Source organism: Ascaphus truei, chromosome 1, assembly GCF_040206685.1.
Source record: "Ascaphus truei isolate aAscTru1 chromosome 1, aAscTru1.hap1, whole genome shotgun sequence".
In the NCBI taxonomy this organism is placed as follows: domain Eukaryota; kingdom Metazoa; phylum Chordata; class Amphibia; order Anura; family Ascaphidae; genus Ascaphus; species Ascaphus truei.
Genome location: NC_134483.1, coordinates 169,149,417 through 169,172,649, shown reverse-complemented (window position 1 = coordinate 169,172,649; position 23,233 = coordinate 169,149,417). Strand labels below are relative to the sequence as shown.

The window sequence follows — 23,233 nt, the reverse complement described above, 5'->3', positions numbered from 1 at the left end:
ATAGCAAGTTTTATCATCAATATAAACCATATTGTTAATAATAATAATTGGTTCACAAGTACCTTTATTGATATGATGTTATCATATTAATGACATTATCTGAAATATATTTTGGGTCACAGGAAGATATTAACAAAGCAGTAAAGGCAGCAAGAGAAGCATTTCAGCTGGGCTCACCATGGCGTAGGATGGATGCGTCAGAAAGAGGAAGGATCTTGAATAAGCTGGCTGACCTAATGGAACGTGATCGTTTGATTCTAAGTGTAAGTGATAACATCAATGCACAAACCCTACAATCTTGAGAAACCATTTTGCCACTTCCAATATTTAATGAGGTAAAGTGACTTGCGTAGTGAAGAAATGCTTCATTGCGTTTGCCTGCGGAGGGAGGGCATAAAGGGGATCTATAGGCAGCCTGCTATTTGTTTGTGTAAGGAATTGTAAGATTTAGAATTGGGGAACACAAAACTACATCTTATGCAGAAACTTTGGCAGTCAGTTAAGTATTTGTATTCTCTGCAATGATCGATACAAATTTGGTGAAAACAAAATAAACCCACATTTTTGCTATTTTAAATTTCAGACCATGGAGTCGATTGATGCTGGAAAGCCATTTGCTGCATCCTACTTTGCAGATTTACCTGGGGCTATTAAATCTTTGCGCTACTGTGCAGGCTGGGCTGACAAAAACCATGGTCGTACAATCCCAATGGGTAAGTTATTTTTATGCAAATATATATATATTTTTTTTTAAAGTTTGGTACAAATTAAAAAGAAATGCACACACAGCGATCAGTAAATAATATCCACAATTTAATATCTGGTCATCAGATCACACAAATACCAACCAATATATGGCTAACTGGGTGCAGTCCCTGCTGGAAAACCCTCTTGTACTCCCCCTGATTAACTGTAGTCTCAGGCAGGAGTATATAAAAACAGGAATAGTTCTTTTAGTCTTCAACAGCATACAACATACAACTCGTACACTTCTAAAATAGTCCCTGGAATCAACCCAAGGAGCTTGAGGCCCCAAAGGTCTATCCTTAGCTCCCTTATTCCCTGGTGGATTAAGGGGTAACATCCCACTCCCGTGGCAGGGGAAGGAAGGCGGCAAGAGCCCTGGCTCCACACCTCCCACTCTCAGTGCAGAACCACTACCAGGCCCTAAATTTAGGCTCTGCAGCTCCTTTTGTACCCAGGGGGAAGGTCTTAGGTCTGAGCCCCTGATAGGGCAGCACACTTAATGCCAGTGACAAAAAAATGGCATTTTAAATATGATGTTACAATTATGTAATATAAGATCACTGCTCTGTTAATTTCTTGCTCCTTAGCAAGCCTGAGCCGAGAGAGAGAGAGAGAGAGAGAGAGAGAGAGAGAGAGAGAGAGAGAGAGAGAGAGGAGAGAGAGAGAGAGAGAGAGAGAGAGAGAGAGAGAGAGAGAGAGAGAGAGAGACAGACAGACAGACAGACAGACAGAGAGACAGAGAGACAGAGAAAGAGAGAGAGGGAGAGATATGAGGGACATATATGAGGGACACTACAGTAGTGTTAGACCTTATGCTCAGACCAACATTTGACAATGTCACATTTTCAGATAGAACTGGACCATGCCAAACATGACCCTGTAGATCACCACAGTGCATGAAATAAAATAACAGGTCTACTAGAATCAAAACAGAGATAACAGGGGGACAAAAGAAAAACATAAATACCTAAAATTGTCCTAAGTATTAGAAAGTAAAATTTTCATCTGGTAAAATTTAGAGTCATATTTGGAAAATGTAGATTTGTCTTTAGTGGTTTTGTAATATTAATTTTTATACACGTTTATTTTTTGTGACATAATAAAACTGCACATTTTTAGATGTCTTAATGAGGTGTTGAGGAGGGATGGGTAATTTACTGGTTTTCTAGCAACATTTGATTTAAAGCGCAACATTCAAAGGCTGTTTTCACGGTAAAAGAATGGGGAGAATGACCCTCAAACCACTATCGTCTTTACTTCGCCCCCCCTCCCCCTTTTTGCGAATGTCATAACATCAACCCACGAATGTGTAGTCATTCGATTTGAAATGGAGAGAGCAAGGGATATAGAATATGCAAACTATATTTAAATTACTCCAATTAGCATATATCCCAGGTATCAAAGGTGTGCTACTTCTTGTTACACAGGTGTCTCTCCATGTGTTGTTTAAAGGTGGTTTTTTTAGGGGATACATATAGCACTTGGGACGCTCTCTCTTCCTCCCACATGTGAAAATGAATTAAATGTACGGTGGCAGCCGGTGGAATGAAAGTAGGTGAATATCCGTGGCTGAAAAGAAACGCCACATTCAGAGCGAGTTCGCATGTCAGCAAAGCATTTGCCCATCTAGTTTTGAGAAACCACTAAATATACAATATTTTAGTATGCTCTATACTTATATATGTTTTTTTTTTTTTTTTTCCTACTGTAGTTTGTTTTAGTAACCAATAGTTTCGCTTTTCAGACGGTGACTTTTTTACATTTACACGACATGAGCCAGTCGGTGTATGTGGTCAAATAATCCCTGTAAGTAAAATAGCGTATTTCTGTGCAATATTGTTCCTCAGGCATGTATGCAATGTCCATTTACTAATCCAGGCATTTTAAACCGAAAATACTTTAGTCTTTGTTATCCAAATAATAAACATATGGTAATATAAACATTTCATTCATGTATTTAAGAAATATTTTAATTACAGTGATCTACTGTAGCCCCAACAGATCTCAGAACTACCAACATAAATGGGGCATCTTAATCCGTTTTTAAAGGAAGCTAAAGGGAGATAAATTGGTTTAACTGAGAAGTTAGATGGTTAAGAAGACAAGCAGGTAATAAATCCACAAGTTAGATTATTCATGCATGGCTTACGAAGCAAATTGACCCTTCTCCCAAACACCTGAACCCACATAACCCCAAAAATGCAACTACATATTAAGTGATGGTGAAGGCCAGATCACAACTTTATTAAACCTTTTAAAAAAAATATGTAACTTTCATAACTTTCAATTAAAGCATTAACCAATATTAATCACTTTTAAATTAAACTGTTCACTTGCCTTTCCGGCCTAGAAATAGCCATTAACCCGCGCAAATACATAAAAGGCCCCAGCCAAGAGACCAACCTTAAATATTAACAAACAGTAAACCGAACACTAACCGTAAATAAAATTACTTCCATAGAGAAATCACAGCGGTGTGTTGTGACAATGTTCACACCAACACTTAAAGTTTGTTTTTTATGATATATAATTTTACAAATGTATCTCAATTAGACATAATGTATTAATTATAGTATTCGATCACATAAATAGGGAACATACTGTAACCATAACAAACTTAAATTCTGTGGGAGGGACGGAGAATGTTGCGAGTCAAATGATGACAGACATCCTCAGAGAACTATATATGTACCGTTATTTTCCTGCATAAACTCACAACTGGTCTGAGCTCAAACAGCTGACCAATCACCATGTTCCACATACAGTACCTGCCCAGCACCAAATTACCTACCAATAAGCTAAGACCATCTTAGCCCTACCCTACAACCTGTTAAACCTTTCTGCCAGGTGCCCAACGACAATCCCGCTACTTAACAAAATATTGGGGGGGGGGGGGGGAGAGAGGAGTAGTTGTGTCCGTGCCATCATGTTGGACCTCATGTCTACTTGCCAGGGCTATCAATAGCAGCAATACATCATGCCACCCCCAATTAAATATATTCTTTGATTTATGTTATAACCTAAAAATAAAAAAAACATTGTTGTTGTTGATTGCAATAGGGAACCACACTATAATACACAGCTGCTGACATTATTGATAAAGTCTATTTGACTTGCAGATAAACATTATTGGACAAACACTAACATTGTCATCTAAATGAATAGTTGGAGGCAGATTGTTAGAAAAAGCTGGTAAATATATCCTGTCAATGTTACTTCTTTTCAGTGGAACTTCCCATTGGTAATGCTCGCATGGAAAATCGCACCTGCTCTTTGCTGTGGCAACACAGTTGTCATCAAGCCAGCTGAGCAAACACCACTGACTGCTCTGCATATGGCATCATTAGTAAAAGAGGTGAGTGAATTGTGTCTAATGTCAAATACATAGGGTCAATATCTAAGCCTTGTCCCTGAAGTTAAATAAATGCTGAAATACTGTACTTAGATACATATTTGCTCTATCTTTAGCTTGATTGCAGTTACTGCGCTCTATGCATGGATTGTTGGATTACCTAAAATCTATATATGCCAATTAAAAACATTATGTCCTGTGGAATAGTCATGTATGTGGATTAAAAAATGTAATAGTGCAACGTTTTAGTGTAATGGATTGCACAGAAACTTCAACAAAGTTTTTTTTTGGGGTGGGGTTTAATAGCGTGCAAAACACACAACAAAGTCTATTACTTTCTCTCTATAAAGCTTACTCTTTATTTCCCCCCTTCTCTTTAATTAGCTTCCCTTTAGAGCTGGTAAAGATTTGACCTCAAAAGTCATGCCACTAAAAGCCTCAAGGCTTAATTAACACCAAGGGCCATATTTACTAAACAGTGGTGGCTCCATAAAACGCTCCTAGTGCCAGATTACATCTTACTGCCTATTCACTTTAATGAAGCACATGGTGTTTTCTAGCACAGGCAGGTGTCTTATATAGTAGGACCGTTTAGTGAATATGACACTACAGCGGCAGCAAAATATAGCCTGAAGTTTGACTATTTTGCGCATGTGCTATGTTTAACTACAAGAGTTATTTAGGTCATTTTTGAGGGCACACGGCCTGGTAAATTAAGGCTGCGTTTAGGCTTGCTTGTGGGGACTACTTAAAACAACAATTACAGCTCAACCCCCTTATAACGCTGTGCTTGGGGTCCAAAGAATCACATCGCGCTATAAGCGGATCGTATTAGAAATAATGTACAATTGTATGCATTGTACAATAAAGTATTTAATATACCAATAATCGTGTTGTAAAGTATTCATAAATACGAAAATTGGAAGCCACACTTGCATCGCGTTATAAGCGGATTCGCGTTGTAACGGATCGCGTTATAACGGGGTTGAGCTGTACTCATAACTAAGCTCCTATTTTGTTTACAGGATGGACACCAGGGGGGGGGAGTAAGGAGGAGTTTTCCGGAGTTGAACCACACAATCTTCAGCTCTGGGGACTTCTCAATTACCAATTACTGAGATACTTATCGGTAAAATACTTATCTTATTTACTGGTTTTAAAGGGGGTTTAACTGGCAGTCCAATAGGTGACTGTGAACTGCTATTGGACCGCGAATTGTGCTGGTTTTGATTCCCCTGGAGGAGATTTAAACCTGGCAATGGGTAAGTATCTTAGGAACCAGGGGGAGCTGTAAAATAAATGGGGGATACAAAAATAAACATGAGTAGGTGGGATTGCTGGTTTAATAGTCCCTGAAATCTGTAGCTATATGCTGCACAAAAGACAACAAAAACAAATCAAATAGATTTGTTACTTTTTATTGGACTCAGTTTTCTGGCAGCCAACTACCAGTAGAAGCTAGAGGAACTGTAAACACAAATTAATTGATATTCAGTGCTAATGAATTAAATATGTGATCTTCCAAATCCTACCTAAAGTAATTCTGCTTTGTAATGATTTTTTTATGTAAAACATGATTCTATTAGTTATTGTTTTTGTTTAACTTTCTCTTTCCAGCCATACAACTTGGCAGCTTCTCTCCACTTGTTGTCAAATCTGCAATGTTATTGATTTAGTTAAATTTACAGGGAGTGAATATAGCTTGTTGTTCAGTGGTGAAGGACAGACGTGAAAGTTTGACAACCAGCAACATTTTCTGTTTTTATTTTGCTAAAGAAATTAGCGAAACCTCTGCAGGTCAAATAGCCCTAACTTCAGATCATGCGCCTCTTTATATACTGGCATTCGTATAAAAATATGTCTAAATTCTGGCCAAAAAATGAGAAATTGGTGACATTTGTCGCAATTTGAACCATTGCTAGATTTTTAAAAAAGTGAACCACTTTGCAAACTGTTTTGAAGACATTCGCTTATCTCAAGTGAGGGAGTGTGCATAGAAAATGATATATGTATATGATACCACAACATAGAAGCTTAAATGACAAAATACATACAGGTAGTAGATCAGTAATGGCCAACTCCAGTCTCAAGGGCCACTAACAGGTGAGGCTTTACGGATAATCCCTGGTTTAGCACAGGTGGTGCAGTCAAAGAGAGAGCCACCTGTGCGGAGGCAGGGATTTCCTTAAAACCCGGTCTAGGACATTTGGTCGCAGCCGTTTTGCCACGGCCAAATGACCACCCGCGCTTCACTGTGACATCCCACGGCTGGAACCTGCTGCCACCGGGCGATTTACCACTAAAGTAAGTGCCTAAACCCCCAACATTAAGCCCTTACCCTAAATCCCCCTACCCTAATCCCTTAACCTAAAATCCCCTACCCTAACCGGTAAACCCCTTTAATTAACCCCTTACCCTAAGCACTAAAACCACTTTGATTAACCTCGTACCCTAAACAGTAACAAAACTAACCTTAAAAGCATCCAGCGGTGGGGATTCCAGCGGCGGGGATTCCAGCGGCGGGGATTCCAGCGGCGGGGATTCCAGCGGCGGGGATTCCAGCGGCGGGGATTCCAGCGGCAGGGATTCCAGCGGCGGGGATTCCAGCGACGGGGATTCCAGCGGCGGGGAATCCAGCGGCGGGGATTCCAGCGGCGGGGATTCCAGCGGCGGGGATTGCAGTTCCGGGGATTCCAGCAGCGGATCGGCTGCGGTGGCGGGTCTAACTGCGGCCGAACGCTGGCGGTTATTTGGTTTGCGGCAAAACAACCACAATCAAATGTCCCATCCCGCTTAAAACCTGACCTGTTAGTGACCCTTGAGGACTTGAGTTGGCCACCCCTATAGTAGATGATAAGGAAAAATACAGAGGATTAAGAAACAAAAATATTTCTCATTTTGGAATGTTTTATCCTTTTCTCATTAATTATGGTGTTTTTAGGCAGGAATTCCTCCAGGAGTGGTGAATATTGTGCCAGGCTTTGGGCCAACAGCAGGAGCAGCAATAGCTTATCACATGGATGTAGATAAAGTGGCTTTCACTGGTTCTACTCAGGTACGGAAACTCTATCCGCATTTCCTCTGAAAAAAGACAACCGATATCTGGAATAAATATTGGTTAAAGAAAATGACGCTTTGCTTCCGCATCCGTAACAATTGATGAATTTGTTGCAAATTAACCCATGTCCAAAAATATAATGGATAATATTTGCAAGGTTCCTAATTTATGATTACATTTATGTAGTAGAATAAATGCAATCGAGTCTATCATGTATTTTCACAACTGCAAAGTTACAGTATAGTGAATTAAAATAACATTGTATAAACAGCACAGCACACTGTAAGGCCTATGCACTGAGCACCGATAAAAAAAAAATCGACGTCCGATTTAAATTGCCATTATTTACAGCGTTGCTATCACAGTATGCAAAAAGCCCCGTATACCAGTGATAGCAACATTTGTAAAAATGGTGTGTAGCCGGTAACGTGATGATCGAGCCTCTGAAAAGGGCTCACCCGGCGAGTTCTTTCTGCTGCAGAGAGAGAGAGAGAGCGGGCTGCTTCTCCCTGTGCAAATCTCACCCGAAAATATATATTTTTTCATTTACATTTTATTACTAGTGTAGATGAGCAGGGGGTCTCCGGAGCAGAACCGCATTGATTTCAGGTCCGGGGACCCCCTGCTTCCCGAGATATAGGCCCCGTTATGGGGTACCGGTATCTCCTATGCATTTGATTCCCATGGTCACGTGACACGGGACATTTAAATACATAGGAGATACCGGCACCCCATAATGGGGCCTGTATCTCAGGAGGGGGTCCCAGACCTCAAATCAACAAGGTTCTGCTCCAGAGACCCCTGCTACAATACACTAGTAATAAAACCCTAATTCAAAATTTAACACATTCATTACCGTAGCGACTATCTGCTATGGTTATGAAACTCCTTTAATGTAATTTTTATTATTAATGTGCTAAGTAGTGGGTCTCCTGAGCTGAACCACATTGATTTCAGCCTCAGCGACCCCCGGGGTCTCAAGTTACAGGCCCTGGTATGGGGCATTGGGTGTCGGGGGATTTAAACAATGGAGGTACCGGCACCCCATATCTCAGACTGTAACTCGGGAAGCAGGGTGTCCTCGAGGCTGAAATCAATGCGGTACAGCTCAGGAGACCCCCTGCTCCCGCACACTAATAATAACAATTACATTTAAAGCAGCTTCATTACCTTAGCGGATTGCCGCTAAGGCAATGAAGGGGTTACAGCCCAATAGCAGCTTTATTGAGGGCAGAGGGGGTGATTGAAGCGGATACTTGACCCTTCATTCACCCCCTCCGCCCCCAATAAACATTACAATATGTACTAACCACCAATACACAACCCACACCCTGTGCCCTCACATAAAACCATCATTTATTGTTTTTAACACATGATTGATACCAGAGGAGAGCAGGGGTCCCTGGGTGGTCCCCACGGGTGTCCATGGGCCTCCATGTGGTCCCTGCGGAGGTCCGGGGTCCCAACACGGTCCACGGGTGATCAGAGGAGGGGCAGAGGGGTGAATGAAGGGCCAAGTACCAACTTCCCTCACCCCCTCTGCCCCAATAAAGCTGCTGTTGTTCCTTAACCCCTCCATTGCCTTAGCGGTTTGCTGCTAAGGTAATGAAGTTGACTATAAATGCCTTTTTATTGCATCGGATTGATGCCGGGGGCCTCTGGTGCTGATATTAATGGATATCAGCTCGTGACTCCCGGCATCACTCCGATGCAGGAAAATGCATTTTTTTCTACTTATCGGCAGCTTCTCACCAGTTCTTGCTATCTTTTCCTGGCAGGATGATTTTGAGAGGAAGTCTCAATTCTAGAGCAGTGATTAGCCTCAATTAGCTAATCAGGGCTACTAAAATAGCACGAGTTTTATAACCTGGCGATATGTGGCTTAACGCCGCGCGCTTGGCGATTTTTTTTATCTTGCCAAAAAAAATTGCCGAAAATGTCTCTTATCGACGACTTATCTGGGATTACTGAATCGCGGCAGGCTTTTTTGGCGATAAAGTGGCAATAAGTGGCTTATCGCTGCTAAGTGCATAGGCCCCTGTGTCTATAAGTCTCCCAACACACCACTTAGTCTCCCTTTGCCTTATGTTACCATTTATCTGTTGCACATATTTCCCTTGTATTGTAATTTGGTAAACTATTACATACAGTACATTATTGGTGCTATATAAATGAAATTATACATACATAGAAAGTCTACTTCATCATCAGATACAGTATATGTACAGGTTTGAAAAGTTGTGGTTCCAAATACATCTGTTACTCTGGCAGGTCTTTCATACAGTTGTGTGAAAAAGAAAGTACGCCCTCTTTGAATTCTATGGTTTTACATATCAGGACATATAACAATCATCTGTTCCGTAGCAGGTCTTAAAATTAGGTAAATACAACCTCAGATGAACAACACCACAACATGTTACACCGTGTCATGATTTATTTAACAAAAATAAAGCCAAAATGGAGCCAACTGTATAATATTAAGAATTATAACCATCAAAACTATTTTGGTCAGTTTAGATAATAAAAATGTGGTCACTGATCCTTTTAGCCATTTATGCTAAAAAACAAACATATCTCAATGTCATCTAGTGGGAAATTCTGCTATGTAAATTAACTCTTTAAATACTGGATTTTTATGAAGCAATTGGATTCACCAAAGTCAGACATTTCCATTTTGTATCACAGGAGTACTGTATGTGATGGCAGTATGTGATGGCAGTATGTGATGGCAGTATGTGATGGCAGTATGTGAGGCATTTTTATGTAGAGATAATTGTTGGTAAAGTGTACATTTCTATGGCCTGATTTTTGCTTTGGTGTATGTTTCAGGTTGGTCAGCTGATAAAAGAAGCAGCTGGAAAGAGTAACCTTAAAAGGGTCACACTGGAGCTTGGTGGAAAAAGTCCCAACATCATTTTTGCAGATGCAGACCGTTAGTAGCACAGACTTTATCAATACAATTACAGTATGAGAGCATACTCAGTTTTATTTGGGGATTCCCAGAAAAAAAATATGTTTTTTTTTTTTAAACATTTGGTTACACCTTTTCAGCAATGACAAAGAGCACTTGAGGAGAGCACATTTTCAAACTTTGAAAAGTTCTCTAAACAACACCCCCTGCCAATGACAAAGATAAATATCATTTTGTAATAACTAGTTAGATGATCATCACAGGTTTTGTTTTCATTTCAGTGGACTATGCAGTTGAGCAGGCCCATCAAGGTGTGTTCTACCATCAAGGTCAGTGCTGCATAGCTGGATCCAGGATCTTTGTGGAAGAACCTATCTATAAGGAATTTGTGCGCAAGAGTGTTGAGAGAGCCAAGAAACGGGTCCTGGGAGATATTTTTAGTCCTGGAGTACACCAAGGTCCACAGGTGGGGTTTGTTCATTTCTTGGCAGTGCAGTATTGACATTTATTAAATGCTTGTCCTGGTCTGTTTTTTTCTCTTCATAACAGCTCATTTTACTGTTAGGCAGTACTATAGATATGCAGGTATGTAAATATTGTGCAAGGTACTGTATGTTGACTTCTCTGAGTTATCACGCTCAAGTGCCTTTCCCATGAAAGCAAACATGATTAGCTTTGCAACTTGTTAGGAAATGTCTTTGCAGCGGATGCCTGATTTAATGGCTAGAATGGATTTATTGGTTGTGTATAATTAAACAGCAGATTTGAACTGTAACACTAAAAATGGAAGAAAGAGTGTCTAAGTGACAAAAACATTTTTGATGTTCTATAACCTCTGATACAAATGATCAGAAGGTGATCCTGCATTAACTGCCATTGTCTTGAATGGCAGTAAAAGGGGGATCATGGTATGATAACCCATATTCAAGGTTCGAGAATCTCCCCCATTGTCCCATATTTACCAAGCGGTGCTATACCATAATAGTACACATTATGGCGTCGGAATACACATTAGGGCCCATTCATATAAATGAACTGTGAGGCACTTTGGGCACTGGATGGAGTCCTATGGAATAGCACAGATTAGAAAATCTAAGATACAGTAATATAAGATCGAAACCAGTCTGTCCTTACGATTGTGACAGAGGCACCAATGGTTACAGTACATTATTAAAAAGGATTGTGTCGCAGTAAACTTAATAGCAGATATACAGCTAATGTTAAATAAGAACAAAGTTTTATCCAGTGTTTTGCACAGGCCATTCTTATATATTCTCAGTGTTCATTCAATGCATTCAAATTCATATGTGACCAACGTACTCTAGACTTATGCAAATTAATTGTTTGAGAATTTTTACCATAGATATTTAAACATTCAGAAATTGTGAAGATTACTTTTTTTTATTCTATTTAGTGTACTTTTCAACTCAAGGGTGTCCAACATGTAGTATGGAAGTCGTAAAAGTATACTGCTTTAAGCATATACGATCAAATGTTCCGCATTTTGCTTTGCAATAATGATAGATGTATTTCCTCATATATATCTTAATGAAAGAGTAGTGTGCAGAATTATACCAATAGGTATCATAATTATACATCTAAGAAAAAGCAGCCATATCAAAGCTATGTGAACTTGCAGGTTCCCAGGCTTTCTATTCTCAGGGATCAAAAAGTGCAAGCAAATAACAAGTCTCCTTTGGCAAGGCTCCAAAGTGTTGTGTTCAGTCTTTGGCCTAGCTAGATGATTAAACATAACGCTTGAACTGCTACCAAGGTGAATTGTGATGTGCACAGCTTTTTACAAAACAGATAAGAAATCCATATCTTAGTTCAGAGATTACATGGCAGAACATTGAGCTTGTTGTTTGAGATTTTAACAAGCAGCATAGTTTGTGCAATCTAAATGTACTTTTTGGCTAACTTTCCATTAGGTGCCTAATCAGACTATCACTTTCCACGAAGAAAGATCTAAAGCTTAAAATCCCTATTCAATCGTTCATACTGATAAGATGTTCTTTTAATTTAGTTCCCAGCTGCACCAAGCTTATTTTTTTTGTGTGAAAAAAAGCCCTATTGGGATGATTTTCATTAAAGATTTAACTTTGCTTATTTAAACATTTTTACATATTTTTGAAATTGAAAAATAAAATAAACAATGTTTAAAAGATAACATTAGTGGTATATTTACCCACTGCAAATGTTTAAAACTGTACTAAATAGCCGTTTTTTAAATTTGTTTTAAATATATGGTCATTGTAAATCCATAAAACAGTAACAATAATTGAAGATATTAGAAATTGTTAGTCTTTCGGTATTTAATTTTTATTTATTTTTTAAATGGTAGTCACAGTTTTATTGTTTAGCTATTATTTATTCATTCATGGATTTGAAAATCCACGCAGACACAAATAAATATTGATTTGTGTCAATTTTTCTTTTGCTTCAACGGTTTATTTCTTAATTTTTATGGGGTACTGAAGAAAAAAAGGGTAAGGCATTCAGCATGTGAACGTAAATGATATACTTCAATCGTAACCTCAGCATTGTTATCAAACGGACATACTTAACATTGACTATCATACATATCAAAGTACAAATTATACAAAGTAAATAATCAATCAAATATATGGGAGAGAATAAAGGAGGAGAATACACGGGAGGGTGGTGGGGTAAAGGGGCACATCGCCTGTTCTTTCCTTCGGGTGCCATCTGATCACTGGATATGACTATCCTAGACCGCACACTCCGCCCAAGAGGGTTCTAATAACAAGGCCTGATTCAAGTCATTGCCCTCCCTGCCCTCACTTGTCAACCATGGCTCCCAAATGTGCAAAAATATCGTTTTATTTTTTTTTATCCCTTAGGTAGGCCGTTATTTTTTTCCATCGTTAATATGTGCCAAGAACTTTTCTTTATACCGTTTACGTCCGGAACCATTTGCTTGTTCTATTATGCCGTAATATAGATTTTTTTTTACAAAAAAAGTGTAATATTGGCTTATAAGATTTTCTTGGCTCTGGTGGGGGATGGCCCAACAGAGCCAGCCATGGGTCTGGGGCTAGAGTGGAAGTTATCACCGTGTTGGCAAAGGTGAAGACCTGTAACCATAGTGGGACAAGCACTGGACAGGACCACCAGGTATGATAAAGGGAACCATGCTGTCCACACCCTCGGAAGGATAATGGAGAGTTAGTGCCATTGATAGCATGTATACGTACGGGAGACAAATACCACCTACACAACATCTTATATGCATTTTCACATTTTTATTTAACAAAAATCAATTCCAAGTTAAGTAAAAGACTCAGACATAATAAGAGTCTCTCAAGAAGCACTTCCTCTTAATTTGAGGTGAAAATTACACAAATAACCAACATTACCCCTATTGTGTAAGCCTCCAAACCATCACCCAATGTTTAAACTGCAAATACCAACATTTCATGGCGTGGGTATGGAAATGAGCACATTAAACATCAACATTTACGCTCTTTCCAAAGTTATCCCTAAGACATTAGCTGCATCAGATACAACCTGTGTAGAGACTGGGTTATGAAAATACATATATGGGCCCATATTTTCTAAGCAGTCTCCTGCCTTAAGACATGTTACAGCTAATTCTCATGGCCCTAATGTGATTTTCAGCACCAAAATGTGTCTTATGGCAGAATACTGCATAGTAAATTGGCCCTTATCATTAAGAACACAGCACTCCTATTACAAAAAAAAATCAACATTCCTGAAAAGTGGGGTCAGTGGTAATGTATACGTTTAGTGATATAAGTTCAATGCTGTAAAATAAACTCACCTTATTCAGCTACTTTGAGTGCTAGTTTGTGTCATTCTGCCTTAAGAAATACATGGATACAGTAGCTACCCAGACAAGGATAGTGGTGACCTGTGCTTTTGAACTCATTAGAACTATTTTACTCAGGGTGCCAACAATAAGTCTAATGTAAGCAAAAATGGATTGAATTAGATACATATTAAAGTATGAAACATATATCAAATATACTACATATTGTACAGTACAGTATGTCAGATTTTTGTTTGAACTATTTACATTTTTTTTTACAACCCCAATATATCGTGATATGTGGGTCTGCTGTTTAAATAGTTGTTTATGTTTCATCTGCTTTGTTACTTATGAAAACTGAGATGTTTGTTTAGTGCTGAATTATTGTATTTGCCTGTTCAGGAATATCAAAACCAGATTGGGAGAAATTAAAGCTTTAAAATGTATTTCCCAGATCAAATGTTTTGTGCTGTAGGATTAGTACTGAATTCAATAGTCTATCAATGTAAATGGTTTAGATTACCAGCCATTATGCAATCCCCAAATAACCGGACCCATTTTGCTTAAAAATTCTCCCTTTTCAATTCCGTGAAATATTTTAAATAAATATTATATAACACAGTTGGTAATTATACATTAGTACAAATCGTCTAGAATTTCATTTGAATGCATTTTTTATCCATACTAATCTATCTCAATGAAACTAAAACCGAGATGTGAATATATATTATTCTATTGTCATTCATCAATGAGAGTCTTTGTATGTATTATGTCTTTATTTATATTGCGCTATCCATATTATATATACAGATATATATATATATATATTTATATAGCATTTCACAGCAGTAGAACATGTGACATAATATTATAGCGTATGCTGTGAATAAGCACTTGAGTCATAACAGTAACATTAGGAAAAGGAGTCCCTGCCCCGAAGAACTTACAATGTAAGTGGTAAGTGGGGAGATCTTACAGAGAAAGTAGGAGGATATTATGGTAAGTGTGTCTAAAAGGGGCCAAGTTCAGTTCATATGAGAGGTATAGTATCAGCCATGGTGCTACCCATATTCTTCTTTAAAGAGGTGTCGTTTGGTCTATACTGTAGAGTTTATAGAATATGTCACCGAATGTGCAGTGGCAAGTAACAGTTTCACATTTGTGTTAAAGAATAGCAACAAGTAAATCAATAACTGGAGAAATAAATAATAATAATTGGTTCTTATTGTATAGCACTGCTAGTTTTACGTAGCGCTTTACAGAGACAGGTTCCTGCACCATGGAGCTTACAATCTATGCAATCTTTTTTGCAGATAAACAAGCAACAATATGACAGAATTCTTGAGTTAATTGAAAGTGGGAAGAAAGAAGGTGCAAAACTGGAATGTGGGGGATCTGCGTGGGGAGACAAAGGTTTCTACATTCAGCCCACTGTCTTCTCAGATGTCAAAGATGAAATGCGCATCGCCAGAGAAGAAGTACGTTTAAGGACACATTTCTATCTATAACAAAAAAATATGAATGTGCTTGAAACTATCACATTACGTTAGCTAGCATAAGGAAGATAGATATGTCAAGTGTAGTTTAGTCTAAACATGCAGCTGGATACTTGTACGTTTAATCAAAACTACACTAGAGTGCTTCCCCCACCCCATCATTTTGTTAAGAGGCATGCCCGATATAAGAACAAACCAGGGCACACCAATGACAGATTTTGAACAGGAAAATGAACTTATGCACGGAAGCTAAGAAACGGTTTAGGGAATAGTCCAAGGCTGGGGCAGGGTTAAGGCAATGGAGAGACTGGTGTAGGGCAGAGTTCAGGTGACACAAAGGATTGAGAGAGTCCAAGTCACAGACTAATATCATACAGGACTAAAGACAGGTCTTATGGGATTGATTACAAGGGTAACGTAATGTGCAGACAAGGCAAAGGTCATAAGGATTACAAGTAAAGCCAGGATCAAGGTCACTTGACATAATATTGCTTCAGGTTGTAAAGTTACTTCATTTTAGAGAATGCAAGAATCAGGATTATTGTATATTAGAAAATTAGAAAAACAGGAGAAAGAGAACAGCAAAGAAGTAGTTGATTGACCTTTTCTAAAAGCTTTCTTATTAAATAGGGACTGAGTGGTCAAACCTTTTAACTTACAGTAGCTTTGTGTAGCCAGAAACCTGCCCTAACTAAAAGCAAAGTCAGGTACATGGTTGAGCCTGAGACTGTTATTTACACAGCACATGCATTATATGATAAAATGTGGGATTAGAGCAGTCTTGGTGACAATATGTTTCTGTTTCCATTTACTGTTTTTGTTTTTTTCCCCCTCATACAACGGTTCCTCTTCGATCTCTCTTTTCTACTTGTTTGGTTCTCATCCTGTTATTGGTCCCACTTGGTCCTCCAATCTCAATCTAATCCTCCCTTTTATACACTGTCTGTTTTGGTGCCTTCCAGTTTAGGGTTTGCCTTCTATTTCACTTGCAAAGCATTTGTTGGGCTAATACTTTCAAAATGTTTGAGTAGCCACATAGGTTTTGTTTCTCTGCCATTGGTGTTTTAAACATGTATAATCCTCAGACAGTTACAGCAGGATGTTTTAATGTGTTAAAAACATAAACTTTGGGTTAATTGCTGTTATTCATACTTGAGTTACACAAGTCACAGCACGTTTTATATGAACATTCTTACGCAGTAAAATAATTTTGATATATTCTGTGCTATTTCAGCATACTGTAGCATTACTTTTATTTCACATTTGCCTCTGTAATTAAAAGAAAATTGCAAGTAACAAGAGAGCTGGGAGTAACATGGTTAATGATTTGTAACAAAGCCCAGTGTTCATTACTGTATGTTTGCTATGTTCTATAAACTGTTTTGTTTCTTGCTGTGAAGAAAAAATATGGTTCAGAATTGTATTACAATACCATTTTTTACCCTTTTCAATATCAATAGATATTTGGTCCAGTACAACAAATCATGAAGTTTAAAACCATAGACGAAGTTATTAAAAGAGCAAACAACACAACCTATGGTTTAGCAGCAGGGGTTTTCACCAAAGACTTGGATACAGCAATGACAATGGCTGCAGCTCTTCAAGCTGGGACTGTATGGTAAGCAAACATTTGTAGGATGCTACAGTGTATTTAAATATTTGTTTTTCATTTATAAACTCCAAAGGGAAAACAGTTCATAAATACAGTTCATTTGCCATGTTCCCCATTTCATATCATATGATTGCAGTAGGCAAAAAAAATAATAATACATATAATTGAATTTGACTATTAGCCCATGACCATTACCAATACGTCATTGTTTCCAATGGGCACTTTTTACATTGTATAGTGGTAATAACACAAGTCAAATAGGCCCTTGGATACCCCAGACACTCTCAGAAGAGGACTCCCTATTCTTAGAGATACCATAACTGAATGCTCAGGGGCTTCTTCTTGTAGTTCTGCTAAAATCACTGCCAAATTGAACGTTTTGGTATAACCTTACCTCACGGTCTAACATTTGTGTTGTCAAGGGATTCAGAAAGAGTTATAACAAGTCAGATAACGTGAGGTAGAAAAATGCCATACCGCTCGGGATAGCAGTGTCTTTAGCTCTATCTTTTTCTAAGTTCTGCCCCTGTGATCTGCCTGCAGTCTGTAAGAGCTGCACAGAGAGAGCTGGGGTTAAACTAGAGTACCTGGTTTGTTGGGGGTAGAGGGGGTGGGTGAAGAGGGTAGTTGCCCCAGGGTGGGTGGTTAGGCCTACCGGAAAGGTTGCGGGAGGAGTTAACTCCCTTCATTACCTTAGTGGATACTAATGCTGGGCAGCTCCAGAGACACCCGGCTTCAATCCGACTCTTTAGAGTCCCATCGCAGATCACGTGGCGAGATCAGATCCTGCGAGTCGCAGCCGTGGTGTGAATCTCGGAGCTACCACAATAGCTTGATACACCAAAAAATGTGAGTTTGAGCATTTTTGGAGCTCCCGCACGGTTTGTCTGTGCAGGAATGTTATAGATTGGGAATCAGCACCTCGAGTGAGTTTGGCATGCTATAGAAGTGTAATGCATAGCTCACCACAAACAAAGCGCAACCGCAGTGCTGAGGTAGGGAATTGAGTAACGCCAACCCACAGCCACACGGGAGTGCCTAGAATGTAGATTAGTCATGCAAGCCAAGTCAGGAGTATAGATGTGAGAGTAGTAGAGGGTACTTGCCGGATTAGGATAGAAGAGTAGCAGATCGTTGGGGTACGTAGCCAAGTTCAGGATTGGAGAGCAACGGATCGTCAGGGTACGTAGCCAGGTTCAGGATTGGAGAGTAGCGGATCGTCGGGGTACGTAGCCAGGTTCAGCATTGGAGACTGGTGGAAGGTGGAATGATATCCAGATCAGGAGTAGAGAGGTGCGGAGTCCCAGATACGTAGCAGGGTCAGGCAGCGGCAGGATCAACAGGCAAGGCAAGTCAAGGGAAGAGATACAGGAACAGAATGCAGCAAGGCACGGCGTCACACAAGACTGTGCTTGTCTGGAGCAAGAAGGTATATAAAGGGAGATCCTCCAATGGAGAGCTAGGGTGGAACCAGGAAACTGAATCATATAGGCTGCTGATGCACACAGGTGTGCCCTATGATGCAGGCGAATCAGGAACGGAGGCGGACCGAGTGCATCACTGAGGTCAGGGGGTGGAGACTGGAGCGCAAGTCACTCCCATGCCAGTCCTGTCCGTCACCGGGGCAGGGGCGGAGACTGGAGCGTGAGTCAGACGGGAGGCTGGATTAGCGCACACGTTGTGCGCCAGAGCAGGGGGCAGAGGTGGATCCCGCGGGTGGGCCGACAGGCCATGCAAGATCTGCACGCGTGTAATGGGGCCGTGAGACTTCGCCTCCTGGGTGTCTGTCACAGCAGGAAATTTCAGGTGAGGAGATGGTCTCAAACCGCCAGGATGACGAATCCTCACAAGAAGATTTCTGAATAGCTACACATGCCAAATCGCTCGAGAAGTGCCCAAAACTGTCGATAAGTCACTTATCGAACCTACTAGAATAGGGCCCCTAGAGTGACCATTATTCTCCCTGACACCCATTCATCGCAATAATATAATGAAATAGCAAGGATAAAATGATTATCGACACTTGTATGCTAGTCGTGCAAGGAAAAAGAAGTAAGCTCTTACATTTAGACATAAATAAAATATTTTCTCATATAATTTGAGTAATAGTTGTAGATGCCCTGGCATGCTTTCAAATCTATATCAATGTATGTGAACATAACCTCCCTTTGCCACAAAGAATGCTACATGGTCAGCGTGGCTGATATTTATGAATAGTCAATCTGTTAACGTAAACTATACACAATTTATAGAACCAATATTAGTTGCCATATTGTTTCAGTTTAGTCCTATACATCAGGGGAGCGCAAACTTTTTGAGCTGCGCCCCGCTGCCTTCTCCCCTCACTTTTGCGCCACCCTTACCTTGTTTGACGGTGTTAAATGATGCCGCGGAGTCACGTGGCGTGACATCACGTGACCCTATTGTCATGGAGATGGACGTGTGACATCACTCCGCATGACACAGCGATGTCATTTCACGCTGCGTTACCATAGCAATGCGCCTTACCAGCTCTGCAGAATCCCGGTAAATGAGTTGCAGAGACCTCACACGATTTCATGTAAATGCCTCGGGGAAGAGCGCGGGGCCTCTGCAACCGCCTGCTTAACCCCGAACAAATCCAGTGCCGCCCCCTGGGGGCGTGCCCCCCACTTTGCACACCACTGCTATACACTATACTTTGTGCCAGTAGCATTTGATGATTCAAATCAGAATCATTCCATTAAAAAAATTAAATTGTTACAATTATTAGTTATCACACATTTTCAATCTTTTATCTTGACAGCTATGCATGTAGAATCAAACAATAAAACAACAGCTTATCACTTGTGGCTGTCAGTCAGCATATACCCTGCAGGACTCCATACCGCCATACCATTCATATATACTTGTGTGTGACATGTACATAGTTTGTAATAGTTAAGTCGTACAACAGAAGAAGAGACTTGCAAATTGAACCTGAACTATTATTATAAATCATACCAAAAATGCAATAGATATACAGGGTGTCTATAAATTATTCTCCCCATTATTATTTATTAAGGCTTGTAATAGGGTGAATAATTTATGGACACGCTGTATATATGACCTACAGGTTTTTTAAGAACTGTATGGGAGGACAAATGAGATGGTTCAGATGATTGGCCAATCAATTCAAGGGACTCAGAAAGTTTGTGATTTTTTTTATGATGTACTGGAAAAGAAACAAGTTCACTTACAGTAAGTTCTCAGTGTCTGCACTTTATCTTGTTAATCCCAATTGCTCAACGTCTGGTGGCTTCTGCCAAAGTAAACCAAAGATAATTTCTTTACTAGTTCTCTTTTCCAAGATTTTCCTTCACTACACTACAAAATAATCGTTACGTTTGCTACCATCTAACATAATAAGTATATCTCTACAAAACCAAAATGTGTTATTGTATCTACATATTGATATACTGTACATATTAACATGAGCATACTGTGTGTCATCAAAAAAAACCTTGGATTGAAAGTCAGTGGATCAATTATTGGTTATTGGCTTACAGTTAGAGATCACCTTCTACCATAAGCAGATACAAGAAATCGGCATGTTATACAGTATCTCAGGTACGGTTTACAGGTGAAGATATTTATAGTTTGGTAATTCCCACTTTCAGTTTATTCCCTTGTTAAGGCACACATTATTTCCTTTACCTCCTTTTAATTCCATGGGAAATGGTATCATGTTCCCATTATGGAAAAAAAAGAAAGCATTCATGGCAGAGATCAGTGCCACTGGCCCATAGTTGTTCAGTCAGACATTTCACTCCTATGAATTCAAATTGAAGTATCACTATAAAGTTGTAATGAATATTGCCTGCCCTTTCTCTTACTGAGGAGAAATCAGTTTCTGAAATCATAAGCTGTTGTCGACTCCATAATCATAGAAAGGAAGCTACTCTGTGTCAAACGGTTTTTCTAAATAATCAATAGTGTTTGACACTAAACACGCGCAAACATCTTCACCTACTATATGATTTGGCAAATTATTCAAGTTTTTTTTCTTAGATTTTGCAATTTTTCAAACTTTTCACAAAAGTTTACAGTGCTTGAAACTTCTGCAATTTTGCCCGATTTTAGTAAAAATGACAGTATATAGCAAGCCACGTGCATTGACTGTCAATACTCATCAAACATAAATTGCCACGTTTTCCATTTTTCGTGAACATTTTTTAGAAAATGATTGCAATTTTTTTCCCGGATTCCTGAACTTTAGCAAAATATGCGCATGTCTGTACTGTATATAAGACATATAATATGGCAGATACAATTATCTACGTGCAAAGTCGTTTCCTTTCTTTTTAATACTATATAGTTTTCCTTTTCCTCACTGCTGTAAACAAACATGAATTTCTTCTAATTTGTTCCCTGAATCCATATGCCTCTTCAATTTAAAGGATCCTCACACTGATGGCATACATGCTGGTTACAGAACTTTAGAAGCTTCACAATGTTTAAGTATGAATTGCACAGCAAAATGTGTTCTAATATTTTGAAATATTTTTGTTTTCAGGATTAATTGCTACAGTGCAATGTCTTCTCAGTGCCCCTTTGGAGGATTTAAAATGTCAGGGAATGGACGGGAAATGTAAGTCTGGTACAAAACGTCATGTCTCAATATCAGTGGTCCCTGGGTTTTCATGTCTAAATAACATATATGATTCAGCAACCTAAAGGATCCAAATGTTTATATGAGTCAGATTCTAAAACAGATTTTCCTGTCATTTAGCTTAGTACAGTATTCTGTATGTTGTAGTTGTTTACTGGGTTCAGTTGCCAATAAATAACTTGGCATGCAGTTATTAATAAGAGAAACAAGCGTTATCAAGCAATTTCCAGACATTATTATAAATCATAATCTGCATGTGTAGTGAGTGCTTGAAAATAATTTTACAATATTGAAATGGTTGGATTACTTTATACTAACAATGATTATTTTCAAAATGAACAAAAAGTCTATAGATTGATGAGATTAATCAATGTAAACAAATGTCACTGTCTGTATAACTACAATTATTGTCAGATGGGGTTTCCAATAACTTCCAATAAATCAGTATAGATGAGAAGAAAGGAGTTTAATGGGCATGTACAGTATGTGTTCTTACATTTTTTGGCAACATTGAGAAATTTGACCAATATCTCCATCCTGATTCATACTACTAATACATCACACACACACACACACACACACACACACACACACACACACACACACACACACACACACACACACACACACACACACACACACACACACACACACACACACACACACACACACACACACACACACACACACACAATATGCACGTTTCTGTATGTTTCCCCACTACAAAATGTGTCTTAAAATTATTGAAGAATTAGCCCAATAACCTGGTTCAGTCCTAACCTGTTAGTAAATGTTGTCTCATACCTGTAGTTCACAGATCTCTAAATGGGTTAGTAATAGATGATATGCATTTTCCAATCATCCAATAATCAGTTGTAGCATCAGCAGAGGGAGCTCCAACACCAGTTAATAAACAATGGCATGTTATAATCCACTGTGGTTAATATTGTACACTCATTAACTATTATATTTACATAGTGGCACATATTAACAAACTCAATGACATGTAGCACAAAATTCTCAGATGGGGAAAAAAAATCAGTGCAGCAAAGGTTACACAGTTCCACTTATTTACAATAATATCTTATCTGAATCATCGAGCCATCTTAACAAAATAATGATTAGGGAAAAAAAGCAGTCCTTTTCCCAGAAAAGACCAGAAAATGGATGGAGCTATATAAATAATGGGATAATGCTTATATCTATAAGTGGTTTCAGTTACGTCACTGTTCTAATTGAGCAGCGCTAAATTGTTCTGGTCGGTGTCACCCACATCGAAAGGCATTAGGGTAGCCATATGATTGGGGCTTAAGCTTTTTTACTTAATGGAAGTACTGAATCATGTATAATAGCAGGGAAGTAGGAAAACATGGCATCTTGCTAAAGTTTATCTGTGAGCACTTTGTACCACGTATCTATTATTTATTGCAGAAAACGTGCGTATTGTACGTAGTGTCCGAGTTACAGACTTCTTATTCTATAATATAATATTATTGATAGACCACTGCTCAATTTACCCCATGTAGAAACATTCAAGTGACTTTAGAGGCATACAGTATGTATCAAAGCAAATGTAGTGCAATTCTTGGGCACAACTATAACACCTGATTTATCAAATAAAAATTTGATTTGAC

At 39.0% G+C, this 23,233-nt stretch overlaps 1 protein-coding gene across 2 annotated transcripts in view; it reads left to right on the top strand.

The window, feature by feature from the left end:
* ALDH1A1 (aldehyde dehydrogenase 1 family member A1) overlaps positions 1–23,233 on the top strand; it is a 115,433-nt gene that overhangs the window by 84,484 nt on the left and 7,716 nt on the right. For both annotated transcript variants that reach the window (XM_075598143.1, XM_075598154.1), the window contains 10 exons: positions 123–263; positions 584–713; positions 2,492–2,553; positions 3,974–4,102; positions 7,041–7,154; positions 9,987–10,089; positions 10,350–10,534; positions 15,175–15,339; positions 16,818–16,975; positions 21,504–21,578. In XM_075598143.1, coding sequence (XP_075454258.1) covers positions 123–263; positions 584–713; positions 2,492–2,553; positions 3,974–4,102; positions 7,041–7,154; positions 9,987–10,089; positions 10,350–10,534; positions 15,175–15,339; positions 16,818–16,975; positions 21,504–21,578 — 1,262 coding nt within the window. The remainder of the gene's footprint in view (positions 1–122; positions 264–583; positions 714–2,491; positions 2,554–3,973; positions 4,103–7,040; positions 7,155–9,986; positions 10,090–10,349; positions 10,535–15,174; positions 15,340–16,817; positions 16,976–21,503; positions 21,579–23,233) is intronic.